Genomic DNA, 15,968 nt, shown 5'->3' with positions numbered 1-15,968 from the left:
ATAATCTATGCAAAAAGTTTAAGATACCCAAAAATTGAGAACGCAAAAAAAAACACTAATTAAAATCTTATAAATTATGCTTTTTGATTTAAAACATAAGAATAACGAACTAAAGAATAAAACATTTTTCGATAAACCTCTTAAAATTAAAATCCGCCCTCATCACTTGTTCTTTTTTTTTGGCATAAATGCTGTTGTAGTATGTGAGTTTAGTTATGTGTGAGACGTTTTTTTTTAATAGTTTTCTGTTGTTTTTGAAGGAAAAAGTATTTCTTTTTTTTATCATAATATTTTGTCTTTTGTTAAATATTTATAATCCTTAAATGTCTTTTTTGTAATGAATTTTAATACTTTAGAACATAAGAAAAGCTTTAAACGACGTATGTGTTGTCTACACATCCTTGTATATTTTATACAATTTTTATTGCTGTTTTTTGTCTTAAGAGGACTCGTTCTTTTTTTGTAGTTTAAGGATACATGCATAGTTTTTGTTTTTGCTGTAAACAAAAAAACACAATTATAGTTTGCTTTTGTTTTAAGCTAAAACTATATTATTTATTTGATTTTTTAATGAGGTCTTTAAAAAGTATTTTAAACCTTTTTTAGAGGATTTACAAAGCAAATGGAATAATTAATTAAAAAAAGTTTTTTTTTAATAAATAGAATATTTATTGCAAATTTTCTTTAAATAGAAAATATTTCGTAAAAACGTTTAATATTTAAGTATTTAATTTCATTTTTAACTTAATTCACACATATTTTAACAATTTGCTGACAAAAATTAGATTTCATAAATGATGGATTATATGGGGACAGGAGATTAACATGGTCCTTATTAATATTTCTAAAGGGATTTACGTCTACATTAGTAATTTATGTATAATATCATTACATTTTTAATAAGCTTCTTCCTTAGTTTGATCGAAACTAGAAAATGTTCAAATTTCATGAAATTATCTTACAAATTTAGAACTGTAAAGTAAGCACAAGGTATAAATGGACACACCCACCAAAAAAGTACTTCCAAACAAGTGAAAAAGAAGGCATAGGCTTGTCATAGTAGAGATGTCTTTTTAATTTAACTCCAAATTCACTACTTCTAAAATCATTCTTAAGAAGTAATTTTTATGATTATTTATCTCACAAAAATTAAGAATAAAAAGACATACCCAGCAAAAAAAAGGACTTCCAAAGAAGCGAAAAAGAAGTAGAAATTACTCCATGGAAAAAGACTGACGAAGTGATGATTTTAACATAGGCTTGTCATAGGAGAGATGTCTTTTTAATTTAATTCCAGATTCACTAATTCTAAAGTCATTCTTAAGAAGTAATTATTTATCTCACAAAAATAAAGAACAATAATATATTAAGCAATGAATAAATTAAATTATTTTCACTTCTTCGTAAGTCATTAAACATAGCTTACACAGAAACTAAACAAATTCACTAATTGCTTCTTTCGAAGTTTTGATAAATGCTATTCTTTTGGAAGTACTTCGCTTTAGTAAGGTAGTTATTTAGTTAGTTAGTTAGTTAGTTAGTTAGTTACTTAGTTAGTCAGTCAGTCAGTCAGTCAGTCAGTTAGTTAGTTAGTTAGTTAGTTAGTTCTTAAAACCTTACATAAGATAGTTAGGTAATTGCTTCCTTCGAAGTGGTGACAAATGTTATTCTCTTGGAAGTACTTCGCTTTAGTTAGTTAGTTAGTTAATTAGTTAGTTAATTAGTTAGTTAGTTAGTTAGTTAGTTAGTTAGTTAGTTAGTTAGTTAGTTAGTTAGTTAGTTAGTTAGTTAGTTAGTTAGTTAGTTAGTTAGTTAGTTAGTTAGTTAGATAGTTAGTTAGTTAATTAGTTAGCTAGCTAGTTAGTTAGTTAGTTTTTAAGATAATTAGTTACTCGGTTAACTAATCAATGACAACACCTAACATTACTATTTTGACATTTCCTTCCACCTAGTACAAGTCATCCATACTTTTGTTCTATGCCAAATCCCTCTTTAAATAATCTTTTGTATATTTTTTTGTATAAAAATACCATTTGATTGATTACCTTAAAGGTTTAAGTTTTTTTTTTCGAAAAAAACGCTTACTTATAGATAATTTTAAAATAAAATATTTATATAAAAATAAATAAAACAAATATTAATGCCTTGTAACGTATTTATGGAACCTCTTTTCCTAATCATATGACGCCATAAAAATGATAATTCTTTAATGAGCTGACATTATAAATCATTATACATAAATATAAAATGAGACAATAAAAATCAAATGCACTTCTTCTTTTTCGATTTTAAATTTATAGAAAATATAATTTTGCAAAAACAATACAAAACACATACAATAAACTGATAATTAAATATTGAAAAAAAATTGATTGTCATAATAATCATGTGATAAACAACACTTTAACAATTTTATTATTAGTAATTACACCAAAAATATCTTATATAAAGTCTTAAGAGCTAATACACTCATTAAGACGGAGACATAAATTTTTTTGTTTAATTATAAATCACGGTGACACCTTGCAATGAAAATGTGTATTAGTATGTATTTAGAAATAGTATAGAGTGCACAAATGGTTTAATAAGTACATGGTTAGAATTTTTAATATATGTATGTATTAGTCATTGTCAATGATGGTTTAATTGATTTTATTTTCAAATTGTCATTACCCTCTTATTTATGAATGTTTGCATATTTTTGTAAGTTAACTCAGCAGTTTGGGGTGTGTTTCAACATTTTGTCGTCCTAATGGTATAAATTTGATTGTAATTCTCTTGATGTTAGTTCCGACTTTATTCCCTTTTTAATCGCTAAAGTATTAATTGATTGATCCGCTTTCAGATTACCTAGGATATATAAAGTAACTGATGAACTTGTATTAGCATTATTTAAATTTATATAAATTTAATTTATTAGAATTATTATTAAGACTCGCAGAGACTGCACTTTGAATTACACAAAAAAGCTAAAGTATTGCTTAACATTGCGCTAGATAACCTAGAGCGAGTGAAGTAACTAATAACCTTTTGCTGACTTACAATAAGTTTAAAGTAATAGCATTCTAGATTATTTAAAACCAATAAAATGATGATTAAATACCCGCTAGATTACCTGGAACTTATAAAGTAACTAAGGTTGTATCGTCAACAAAAATCTATAAATATAACTCAAACAATTAATAAGACATTCAAAAACAAGTAAGAAGTTATAGTCGGGCGAGGCCGACCATACAATACCCTACACCTGTATACGAATATTGTACTTTTCCTCAGATATACTTGAATTGTACTTTGCCTGAGATATACTTAAACCATTTATTGTTTAATAAAACTATGGATACAGTTCTATGGGGGTCGGGTGAAATAATGGGCCGATCTAAACCACTTTCAATAAGGCAATAGAATATCATGTACCAAATTTCATAGAATTATCTTCAAAATTGCGACCTGTAGTTTGATTAAAAGGGGTACATGGACAGACGGACGGACATAGCTAAATCGACAAACCCCTTCCCACTAAAGTGGTGTAGGGTATAAACAGTTCAAATTGACAGCTTAGCTTTTGTTAGCCTTACAAAAGTTTAAAGTAATTGCAGAAACAATAAAGTGAGAGTCCAAATTGACTTCTTGTCTACTGTTAACTTTACAGAAGTTTGGAGTAATTACCATTTAGATTACCGGTAATTTATGAAGTAACTAATGGAATAACGTGTACAAAAAATCTTTAAATTTAAATCTAACAATGACTAAATCTTTAAAAATAGAGTCTAAATAAATCCCTTGTAAAACTGTTGGGCTGAATATAAACATTAGTGTTTTAATGATAACAGTGACTAACAAAATAGTGTTATCTATTGCTCATCAAGTGATTACAAATAGTTTTTTCTTTTTGTCGTTTGCACCAAATATCGTTTATTAATCTTTGTATCTATTATTTTAACAAAAAAGTTGTTATTAGTTTTTTTCGCGTCCGTCCTTATCAAATGATCTTGATTTAATATTTGTTCAATGCAGTCGTGTGTGAGTAAAAAATTGCATTTTGAAATAATTTTTGCTCAAATACATTATATTAAAAGTATTTTGATTTACTTAAATATTATATTGCAATCAATTTTATTTTGATTTCTTTAACATATAGATAGATACACATACATACATTAATGTGTATGTGTATCATGATATATTGTATATTTTTATGGTTTAGTGAATCCCAGGTACTTGAGTATTTTATTGTGGTAAAGCGTTTTGTCATGTACAATTTAACTGTGATTTTTATGGCGTCAACTTAGTAATCACAAAGAGTATATATATGTATGTATATAGAAAAAAGGGGTTTATATAGAAAAAAGGGGTTCAATAGGTTTTATTTTAGTATGAGTAGTATTATTAGTAATATAGACGTGTAGCCACTCGTATTTATATATGTTTGGCCAATGGATTTGTGGAGTTAAGCAAATGCTATCAAAACGTTACGTGCAGTTGTACTATTTATCGTATCTATCAGTTCTTACTTTTGTATATCAAGTTGAGGGATTAAATTGCTAAGGGATTTGCTAAAAGTATATGAGAGTTTTTCCCCATAGTTTTGGTTATAAGTTAATAAATTTTTTGAAATATTTAAGCTTTGACAACAGGTATTAAGTTGACAAAAACTTATTTGGAAATAAAACTAAACTAAATGACAAAATGGTTTCTATCATTGATATAGTTTAATGAAATTTTAATGATATGATCATTTACACGTATTCTGATAATAAACTAGATAATAAACTAACTTTGAATATAATTTCAAGGATTTCTCCCCACCTTCAGGGACATAGTTTATAGTAAATATGTCCAACAAAAACTTGCTTTACCAATTAAGGAATTAAAAGCTGTCAAAATTTACTAACACAACAGTATTTTAATGATTTTGTAATGACTTAAGAGACAAATACTTACCACGCTTGCTTATAGATAGGGAGTGAAATAAGTACTTACCACAATGCCTTCATAAACTTTGCTAAAACTTTAATTAAAGCAACGCTTTAACAAATGTTATTAATTTTTTTTCACAGGTAACACTTTCACAAATCTGTCGTAGTTCATATCAAAATCCTTTCGCTTTTCCCGGCGGTGATATACCCGAAGAATTACGTCGTAAATTCGATCAATGGTGGTCCAATCAACTAACACCCCAATCCAATATGGGACCCAAACTCTTGCCCTTTATGAATGCTCCACCCACGGGTGTAAGCAATGACATGGAACATAATATGGGTACAGCAGCTTTGGCAGCAGCTGCAGCAGCGGCGGCTGCTGCACAAGCAGGTCTACATGCTGCCACCTCGGTAAGCTCAAATGTGGCCAGTAGTATTAGTGCCAGTCGTGAATCGTTATTGTTAAATGACTCTAGCAGTCATCATGCTGGAGCAGTTTTGCCCGGAGCAGCCAGTACACATCATGCCAATATGATGGTACATCCAGCCATGCATGCTAGCATGCATCATCATGCCAATTTGGCAGCACATTCACAGTTTTCAAATCAAAAGACACGTATGCGCACAAGTTTTGATCCCGAAATGGAATTGCCACGTTTACAGAAATGGTTTCAGGAAAATCCTCACCCCTCTAGACAACAAATACAAGCCTATGTGGTGCAGTTAAATGCTTTGGAATCGAGACGTGGTAGAAAACCCTTAGATGTTAATAATGTTGTATACTGGTTTAAAAATGCTCGGGCAGCTCAGAAAAGAGCCGAAATGCGTGGAGGTTTTGGTGCCATGCATGTAGCCATGAATGGTTATTTGGGTCAACACAGTCAATTGGGCCAGACTTCGGGTGGCAGTAGTACCGGCAGCATGAGTAGTCAACAACAAATGATGGGTTCCAGTATGGGTAATCTATCGCTATCTAATGATTTCATGAAGAGTCCCTTAAGCCTAAAATCAGAAGATATTGATAATATGTCGCAGCATTCAGATGATATGGATGAAGACACCTCTAGACCCAACTCGCCACAATTACCTTTATCCTTAACCATACACGAAAGACATCAAACTACACCCGATATGGAGGCAAAAGACAACAATAATGAATTACTAAACAAAAGCTCTCTAATAGATGACAATAGTTCAGATGAAAAATCGGGTGTTCTAAATGAGTCACAGAATGAACGTGCTCTATCGCGTAGTTTTGAGGATAGAGATAAATTTACCAACGATAAAAATAAAAGCAATGATGATCTGGACAACACCGAAAATGCTACAAACGAGGAGGGTGCCCAACAGTCGCAGCAAGAAAATGAAACTAATAATAATTCTTCCAATTCGCTTAATAACAATCAATCGGCCAATGATTTAACTCAAAGCCAATCGCGTCCTTCTTCACCCAAAAATCCTTCTTCCAAAGAAGACGATGAAGATCTCGATATGGATGACGATGATGATGAGAATGATACCAGTCATTTGGAAGATTTCCGTTCACCCTCACCAGACATGAATAATGCCATGGTCGCTGCTCAACGTAAAGATTTACCCTTTCCCATGGTGCCAAATAGTATGTTTCAGCAATCGTTTATGTATATGAGTCATTATATGCCTGGTTTTGGTCAGGCTGCTGCCGCTGCTGCTCATCCTCATGCTGCTGCGGCTGCTCATCATGCTGCCGCGGCAGCTGCTGCTGCTGGTATGCAACCGAATCCCTTGATGGGTGGTGGCGGTTTAAATTTATCGAGTATTTCCAATGAGGAGAGACGTAAAAGAAATCGTACATTCATCGATCCCGTTACAGAGGTGCCAAAGTTAGAGCAATGGTTTGCCATGAATACACATCCATCGCATAGTTTGATTCTGAAATATACCGAAGATTTGAACACGATGCCCTATAGGTGAGTTATTAAAGTGATATTGTTTTTTCTATATAAAGAACGAGATTTGAGTAGATTCGAATATTTAGAAGATAAAATATAGATAATTGTCTGGTATGTTTATGCAATGCAAAGTAAAAATATTTTCGTACTTTTTTATGTAAATTTAGTACTTTCTTGATTTAGGTACGTAAAGTAAATGGAGATCAATAAAAAGGGACTTTTTTGTACTTTTTCACTGTTGAAGTGGTAGATTTTGAGTTATCTTCAATGTTTCAACTAGTACTGTTTGAGTTTTCCGCAATATAGAACTATGACTATATGCATGATCCGCAGTTAATGAGATTTTATATTTTCTGGTACTTTTTCGTACTTCTACTGGTACTTTTTGAGTTTTTCATCATACACAGGTCTAAGTTAATAAGCATCTGTAAACTGTGACTCTTTTGGTACTTTTTCGTTTATAAAATGATACTTTTTAACATGAAATTAAGTATATAGGGTAGGAATTAAGTGAGCACCCATAAAAGGGAACTTTTTGGTACTTGATCGTTTTTCAAAAGGTATTTTCTTGAATTTTCTGTAATAATGAACCTTCAGATAAGAAATTATATGATTATATGAAACCTATAAAAGGGCTCGTTTTTTAAAAAGGTACTTTTTGAATGTTAAACTTAGAAACATGAAATCAAGCACGTAGGCCCGAATGAAGTGAGAACTTACAAAAGGGGATTTTTTGGTACTTTTTTGATTTTCAAAAGGTACTATTTTGATTTTCTAAAATATTGAACCTAAATACATGACATTCAATATATGTTAAGCAGAGATTAAGTGGGAATTCATAAAAAGGGACTTTTAGGTACTTTTTCGCTCTTCAAAAGTTACTTTTTGAAATTACTTTTATATTGAACTTTGAACTGTGCAATATAAATGTGCAGAATCCAAAGTAAATTAAATTCTATAAAATGTTTATGTTTGAGTACTTTTTCAGAATATATTATAAGTAAGAAAATGACATAAAATATACAGATTTTTTATAGAAACAGGGAACATTTTGGTACTTTTCAATCGGTAATTTTTAATTTTTTTATAATATAAAACCTAAAAATAAACTTACTTATCAAATCAAACATAACTTACACAGAAGTTTAAGTAACAAATTCACTAAGCGCTACTTTTGAAGTGGTGATAAATGTTATTCTTTTGGAAGTACTTCGTTTTATTTTTGCTGGGACAAGTTCCCTGTTATAAAAATGGTCAATCCTTCATTTAGCATCAAATCGAACATCATTACACAGAAGGTTAACAAATTCACTTAGCGCTACTTTTGAAGTGTTGATAAATGTTATTATTTTGGAAGTACTTCGTTTTATTTTTTCTGGGACTAGTTCCCTGTTTTAAAAATGGTCAATCCTTCATCCTTCGTTTACCAATTGTTTACATTTGATAAGTTATACTTAGCGCTTCTTTTGAAGTGATGATAAATGTTATTCTTTTGGAAGTACTTCGTATTATTTTTGTTGGGAATATAACGATGTGATGAAGTTTAGATATAAACTATTTTTATTATCGTGAGGATTTAACACAGAGGGAAAAAAAGAAATATATACGCCTGTTACCAAATTAACACTAAAGTGTTTATAAATTTGTCAATAACATCTGTTGTCAAAAAATAAGCATACGTACGACAACACTCGAAATCTAAATTTTGCATATTTCTTACAAACGTCAACACATCAACACTCACTGTTGAAAATACAAATTTATACACATCCGTTGTCTAAACATTAACAGACGTGGTAAGTAAACTAAACATTGACAAACACTTTGGTGTCAATTTAGTAACAATCGTGTATATTTCTTTTTCATTTCTGTGTTCTTCTAGGCTTTTGAGTCGAAATCTAGATTCCGTTTATTGAAGTTTTAAATATTTCTTTTATTTTTAAATGAAATTTTACTAAATATTTGCAACTATTTTCTTTTTTTTTTCTATTGCAGACAAAAGTTTCCCCGTTTGGAAAGTAAAAACGTACAATTCTGGTTTAAAAATCGTCGGGCCAAATGCAAACGCCTTAAAATGTCACTCTACGATACCAATCAATGTTCCCAACTAACAGGACTCAATAATTTTGTACATAAATACGATGAACGTGATTAAATTCTCAACACATTTTGGAAAAAAAGAAAGGCAATAATGTTTATAAAATTCATAAATTTAGTTTTATTAAAAAATTCTAACAAAATCATATCAACAAAAAAACAATATTATTATCTTTTTTTTAAACATATAAAATAAAATGTGTTTATTCTTTTGTCTTTTTTATATTAATGAAAAAAAAGCAACAACACAAAAAAAATCCAGCCAATTTTATAGTATTTAGTATTAAATTAATTGTAATACTGTAATTACAACTTGTTAAGTAACATATAAAACAAGTTTTAATTTTTAAACAAAAAAAATTTAAATATGACAAATAATTATAAAAAAAAGAAAATTGTTTATAAAAATTAACAAAAAAAAAAAAATATTTAAAAATTTAAAATTAATTCCATTGACAAAACAAAACAAAAAAAACACCCAGTTAAAAATGCTTAAAAGCATTAAATTTAATTTAAATTAAACAAAAACACCTAAACTATAAATTAGTAGTAAATAATAAATAATTTTTAAAGAAAAAACTTTAATAGCAAATAATTAAGCAACCAAAGATGGCATTTGAATTTTATATTTTATTCAAATTTAAATATAAAACAAATAAAAAATTTAAATTCATTATAATTATAGTTTATTTTTTAAATAATTTTAGTGTTAATTAAAACTTGCCTTATTTGTTTTTAAGTTTAATTTAGTTGTGTTATTATAATAATCATAAAAAATCTTTAAATTTAGCAAACATTAAAAAAAAATCTTTAACATCCAAATTTTGTTTAAAAATTATTTCTTTTTATAAAAACTTTTTTCGCTTTTATTTTGGTATATAATGCCTATTTTATAAAATCTTAGTTAAGTTTTATTCTTTTTTGTTTAAATTTATACATTATTTTTTATCAAATTAACCACCACAAACAAAACCAACCTTAAACTGTATTACCCTCTCCCACAGAATGTCGCTATTATCCTTACATTTGTACCATAAACTGTGTAATAACAACTAAATGACAACAATACTTTCATACATGGCAATTATCCAATTAATTAGTTAATAAGTATTATTAGTGTTTTAATTTTTCTCTCACACTCTCTCTTCCTCTCTCTCTTTATAATAAAATATATATAAATAATTAAATTAAATTTCTCTTCTATATAAAAATATATATTAAAATAAAATACAAAAAAAAAAATATATATATATATATTATATGACTATTGTAATAATAATAAAAAACACAACAATTTAATAATAAGAATTATAAATCAATTAATTTTATTAAATCGGATTAAAGAAAAAAAATAAAAGAAATTTAATGTCAAATTTAAAAAAAAATAAATTTTGTTTTATTTCTGTCTAAAAAAACGTTAATAGTTCTATTTAGATAAAGTAACATCTACCCATTAATATAAATCAAAATTTTGGTATTGCTGGTAATGTAGTTATTTCATACATTACTTCGTAATAAGTAGTCGTTTTGAAATAAATCAATTACACATTTTTTACCCTACACCACTATAGATAGAAGGGTATAATGCTTTAAGTTGATGTTTGTAACACTACATAATATTGGTAATAAACGAAACTTTAGGAATACCAATCGGTTTAGGAAAACTTTCCCCCCGTGTGTCCATGTGAAGTTTGTGACAGGCGCGGATCTAGCTCAAGCGTTTGGGGGTTAGGGATATTGATTTCTTTTTCCTCATTTTTACACAAACCATCAAAAAAGATTGGGGGTATATTGTTATACCCTACATCACTTTAGTAGGGAACCGATTTGAACCGATTTAGCTATGTCCGTGAACCGATTTAGCTATGTCCGTCCGTCCATGTAAACCTTGTAATCAAACCTTGGTACATGATCTTCTATTGTCCCAAACCTCTGTTGAAAATGGTTAAGATCGGTCCATTATTTCACCTAGCCCCCATACAACTGAACCCCCGAATATGGCTTGTAAAATTGTAATCAAACTACAAGTCGAAATTTTGAAGATAATTCAATGAAATTTGTCACATGATCTTCTATTGTATGAGGCAAGGTACAATTAAACTTAAATGCTTTATTATGAAAACTAAACTAAAAAACTATGGTCGGCCTCGCCCGACTATAACTTTTTACTTGTTTTTACATACAGTTTGTAACACATTCGAAGTATATATATCTAAGGTCCAAAAAGTATATAGATTCTGGGTCCTTATACGATTCTAAGACGATCTAGGCATGTCTGTCCTTCTGACTGTTGAAAGCACCGTATAGCACATGTGGAAGTAGCTTATGAACTGAAATTTTGCATAAACAGTTTTACTTAATGCAGTTTGTTGGGCAATGGACAATATCGGCCAACGATTTCGCTTAGCCGCCATAAAAGGCCACCTTCAGAAAATTACTTTATCGCTCATAACTGGTTAATATAAGCATCTATACAGTAGTGGTAATACATGTTTCATAGGAACTTAAACTTTTTTATAAAATTGTATAAGGATAGGACCATAATTGACTGAACCCTCCATATAAAGTCCCCTTCAAAAAATAACTTTTAGGCTCATAACTGTCTGTATGAAACATGTATAGCGGGGAAATTCCACAGGAACATACATATTTTATAGAAACCTAAATCTTTTTGTAAACTTGTATAAGGATCGGTCTATAATTGACCCTACCCTCCATATACGGTCCACTTCAGAAAAAACTTTAATGCTCATAAATGACTTTAGGAAACATACATATATAGCAATAAAATTCAAGTTAAACAAGTTTTATAGAAATTAGAATCATTTTCTTAAATTTTAAGATGTTGTGTCCATAATAGGCCCTACCCTCCATATAAGGTCCCCTTTGGAAAATAACTTTAACGATCATTACTAGAACACAGCGATGAAATTTGACATGAACAAGTTTCGCTTTAGCCAAAATCTCTCTACCAAATTTATAAGGATCAGTCTAAGATTTGTTTGGTCATCGTAAAACAAATATATTATTTAGTACTGAAAAAAGTGTAAGTACTTTGCTTCAATATTACTTGCCTACTTATCGGTTAAGTAAAGATTTTGCTGGGTACGTTCATTGTTTCTACTCTGTGAATCACGTTTATATCATTCTATTTGTAATTGACCTTATATGCGTTTATTATATTGAAAAAGCTCTGTATAATAGTCTGTTATATAGAAACCTGTCTCTATATATGATTTTTATGCAGAAAATGGACATTTATAACTTCCGAGAAGCAAAATCATCACTTCCGCTTACAAACTCGAATTCATCAAATTTGTTTTTACTCACGGAGAACACACTCAAGACACACCCGACAAACTTACTCTATGTATAAAAGCGGGGGGAGACCAGAGATACAAGCCGATGCAAAATGATCGGCGGCGCAACCATTTTAGGACGCCGGCGGCGGCTTATTATAGAAAATATCGGATGCCATATTAACGTTTATTATATTAAACAATCTATGTATATTATTCTGTTATATAAAAACCTGTCTCTATATAAGTTTTTTTTTTCTGCAGAAAATGGATATTTATTATATATAGTTTTCACTATTTTAATATTAGCATCGTATTGTGTGGCAACTTGTTTCAATTTGCCATAAAAATTTAAAATAGTGGCAACTCCATACAAATTGGTCAAATTATTTTCTGAAATACATGTGCGATTCAAATCATTATCAGCAGCAATGTTTATGACGGCTTAGCTTTTGAGCCGAAAAAAGTCTGGTGCGTCGCGGCTTGCAAAATATTAACGGCGGCCAGCCGCCGACGATTTAATCTGTCACGGCTTGTATCTTTGGTGGAGACCCGAATAAAGGTTTCTTAATTCATAAACATTTAACATTAACTCATTTCCAACGCACACTGCCACAGTCACTACCCTGTGGGGTATCTGTTATCTCGGCAACAGCACCGTGCACACCGAAGGCACCTCTCATCATTAGCTTATAGTCCTGGCAGACTATAGATATTAACATCACCCCTTTTCCCAGTGCTTGCCTTTCATCAAGTTAAATTTAGTTTCCGAAGATATAGTAAAAAAACCCAATTGATCTTATTCATTATATTAAATTATCTTAAAATTTGTGATTAAATGTTTTATATGTAAGGTCAGACGGACGGACATTACAAAATGATTCTGAGCTGGTTGATATACTTTAAGTTGTAGAACCATCATATATATATACGTTACATACATCAACACACATTTAATATATCCTTATAAAATTGAACCTGTTTAAAAAAATATTCATGTCGATATTGCCCCCATTGTGCCGCATTCAAGTGACCATGGCTTATGACAGTTTAAACAGTCACAAATAATTATTCAATAAACATGATCAAATATTGCACAAGTTAGATTTATAAGCCCAAAAATTCTCTTGACTCTAGCTCCCATATAAGGCCCCCTTTATATTAAATAAGCCTTCATAGCGTAAGATGTCTAAGTTTCTTTTAACCAAAAATTTTATAAATATAAAATTTTCTTGTGAAAAAAAACAGACATTCTACTCCATGACTTCGGTTTTGTATATATATATTAACTTTGGTTTTAAAAGATCTGATTAGTATCAAATAATTTTTTTTTAACTCTACAATCTTCTACACAAGTATGGGTTTATACTCTTATTAAATAAAAAATACATATGTATCAACATTCCTTTCAAAATAAACAAAATCTCCATTCGTATTATCTTATATACTAAAATATACATATATACTAAGTGTAAACACTTTTATATACATTTACACACCCCCAATTTGATTGTTGTACAACTACAGCTAAGCTTGTAGTCGTATGTTTATAAATATATGTATGTATATATAACCATGGCTATACAGTATACATACCTATACATAAGTAAATAAATACAAAAGCAAAAAAAAAAAAACTTAAATCCCTCCCACAAACCAAAAACAAAATATATATTTTCTATATATAAAAATACATGAAATAAAAAAAACAAAATGTTTTTATTTATACACTAAAGGCGTGTTTTAACGAAATCAACAAAATATCCCCAACAACACCACCATTCCTTTCAGCAAACAACTAAACAGCAAAAAAATATTAAGAAATTTTACAAACATAACAACAACAACTACATAAATATTAACTTAACTACAAGCAACAATAATAACAAATATAATAACCGCAAAACAAATGAAAAAAATATATAAATATTCGCATAATAAATAAAAAAGTTTTACATTTATTTATCTGTATGTATTTATAAAATACATAAACATTAATATTTACTCACTAACATTTATACAGTAAAGGACAACAAACGTTAGATACATAAGACGCGTAAATTATTAAATATTTTATGCAGAAAAAAAGAATAAATAAAACAAAACGTTGAGGATGATAAAAGTTTTGGATGTTGTTTTCTACTTTTTTTCTCTATTTCAATGGAATAATATAAGTCTTTACATACATAAATATGTGTGTATGTAAAAGTACATGTTCATAAGTATGTTAATATTAGGGGGTTTATATTGTATAAGAATTTTTATAAAAGTTGTAAGGGAGCCACGTCGTGGATTCCTTAGATACAGGTAAAGGAACGCATAACAGACTCCTTGTAATCATTGGGGAAATTTGATTTAACGTAAGAATATACTCCTTTCCTTTCCCCCCGGGGGCATGTTTCTATGATGAAATCTCCATCATGGTGTATTGCAATCCCGGGGTAAAGAGGTGCTACCAATACCTCTAAATGTATCCTTGGCTTCGCCTCGGAATGATTTGGCATCAGGTCTAACCAGAGCACCATATAATCTGGCACTACGGGTGGCCAGTTGCCCGCAGGACTATATCCTGACTGGTGAGTTGGTTGAGGCTCCTTCGGTATCCACGTAGTGGCTGTGGTTTAATACCCAAAATCGCGGGGAGAGAATGTTGGTTTAAGGACTGATATATCATATACCTAATGGATTGGATAATTCTCTCTTCGAACAGGTCTGTATACAAAGCAGCATATGCTGGATAACTAAACCCGATCGGTATCTCTTACCATTCGTGTAGTGGTGTAGTGGCCAGTATACGCTGGGGAATTGTCAGGTCAGTATTCAGTGGTTGTCATACTGTAGATCGATCTTTATAATTATGGGAATGGAACTGATGCTAAAATTGGTGGTACTTAAACAAAGTGCTTGTATATGGACGGGACATCGATGTACAAAAATTGCTACCTGAGTTCTTCATTGAGGAATTCAGGGGCGCATGGTAGACCGTCTCTAGTCTACCCGGTGTATGAAAAAGACCACCGTGAGATGAGGCCGTTAAGGCAGGTGCTCACATTGTATCTTTCGACATTCATACTCCTTTCCTTCCCTAGGGCATATTATACCTCATGACAGATCTTATGTTAGTGTATTTCAATACGGGGGTAGATAGGTGCTATCAATGCCTCTAGTCGGCCGGGACAGTTTACTGCCTGGCTGAGTCCTTGCATAAACTAAAAAGATGTCTAACCAGAGAACCTTATAATCTGGTACTACGGGTGGCCAGTTGTCCGCAGGACTATGTCCTGGCTGATCAGTTAGTTGAGGTTAAACAACAGATACCACACAGAGGAGTGACTGTGGGACTAAGCGTTGGAAATAAGTTGGTATTAATTATATACGGTACGAAATGAATGTGGGGTATGGCGGGCCTAACCAACCTGTTTACCTATAATAAATATGTCGTATGTTATCCTCTTATGAAAGTGTCGGATAAATGAAATGTGTGCTGAGTTGTTTGATGATGAATGAAAGGTATCATTTTCAAATTATACAATTGAATTTTCCTTCCTTATCCAGATATGTTCAGAGTATACTCTGTTCATATCAGAATTACCACAGTGTGTCCCTGTGATGGATTTGATGAATTCGTACTTCGGTCTACCTGTTACGTCTCTAGGTCCTGTTGGCAAATCAACATAGGTCATCCCATCTACGTGGTTGTAAACGGAAGTGATGTTTTA

General features: G+C 30.5%; 1 protein-coding gene across 2 annotated transcripts in view; it reads left to right on the top strand.

The window, feature by feature from the left end:
* Positions 1-9,123, top strand: part of LOC111684299 — a 148,351-nt gene extending 139,228 nt beyond the window's left edge. For both annotated transcript variants that reach the window (XM_046954670.1, XM_046954671.1), the window contains 2 exons: positions 5,061-6,871; positions 8,849-9,123. In XM_046954670.1, coding sequence (XP_046810626.1) covers positions 5,061-6,871; positions 8,849-9,008 — 1,971 coding nt within the window. In that variant the 3' untranslated portion in view covers positions 9,009-9,123. The remainder of the gene's footprint in view (positions 1-5,060; positions 6,872-8,848) is intronic.
* The last annotated feature ends 6,845 nt before the right edge of the window (positions 9,124-15,968 follow it).

The sequence above is a fragment of the Lucilia cuprina genome, chromosome 6, assembly GCF_022045245.1.
Source record: "Lucilia cuprina isolate Lc7/37 chromosome 6, ASM2204524v1, whole genome shotgun sequence".
In the NCBI taxonomy this organism is placed as follows: domain Eukaryota; kingdom Metazoa; phylum Arthropoda; class Insecta; order Diptera; family Calliphoridae; genus Lucilia; species Lucilia cuprina.
Note: the sequence above shows the minus strand (reverse complement) of the source record. Positions and strands in the feature narration are given on the sequence as shown.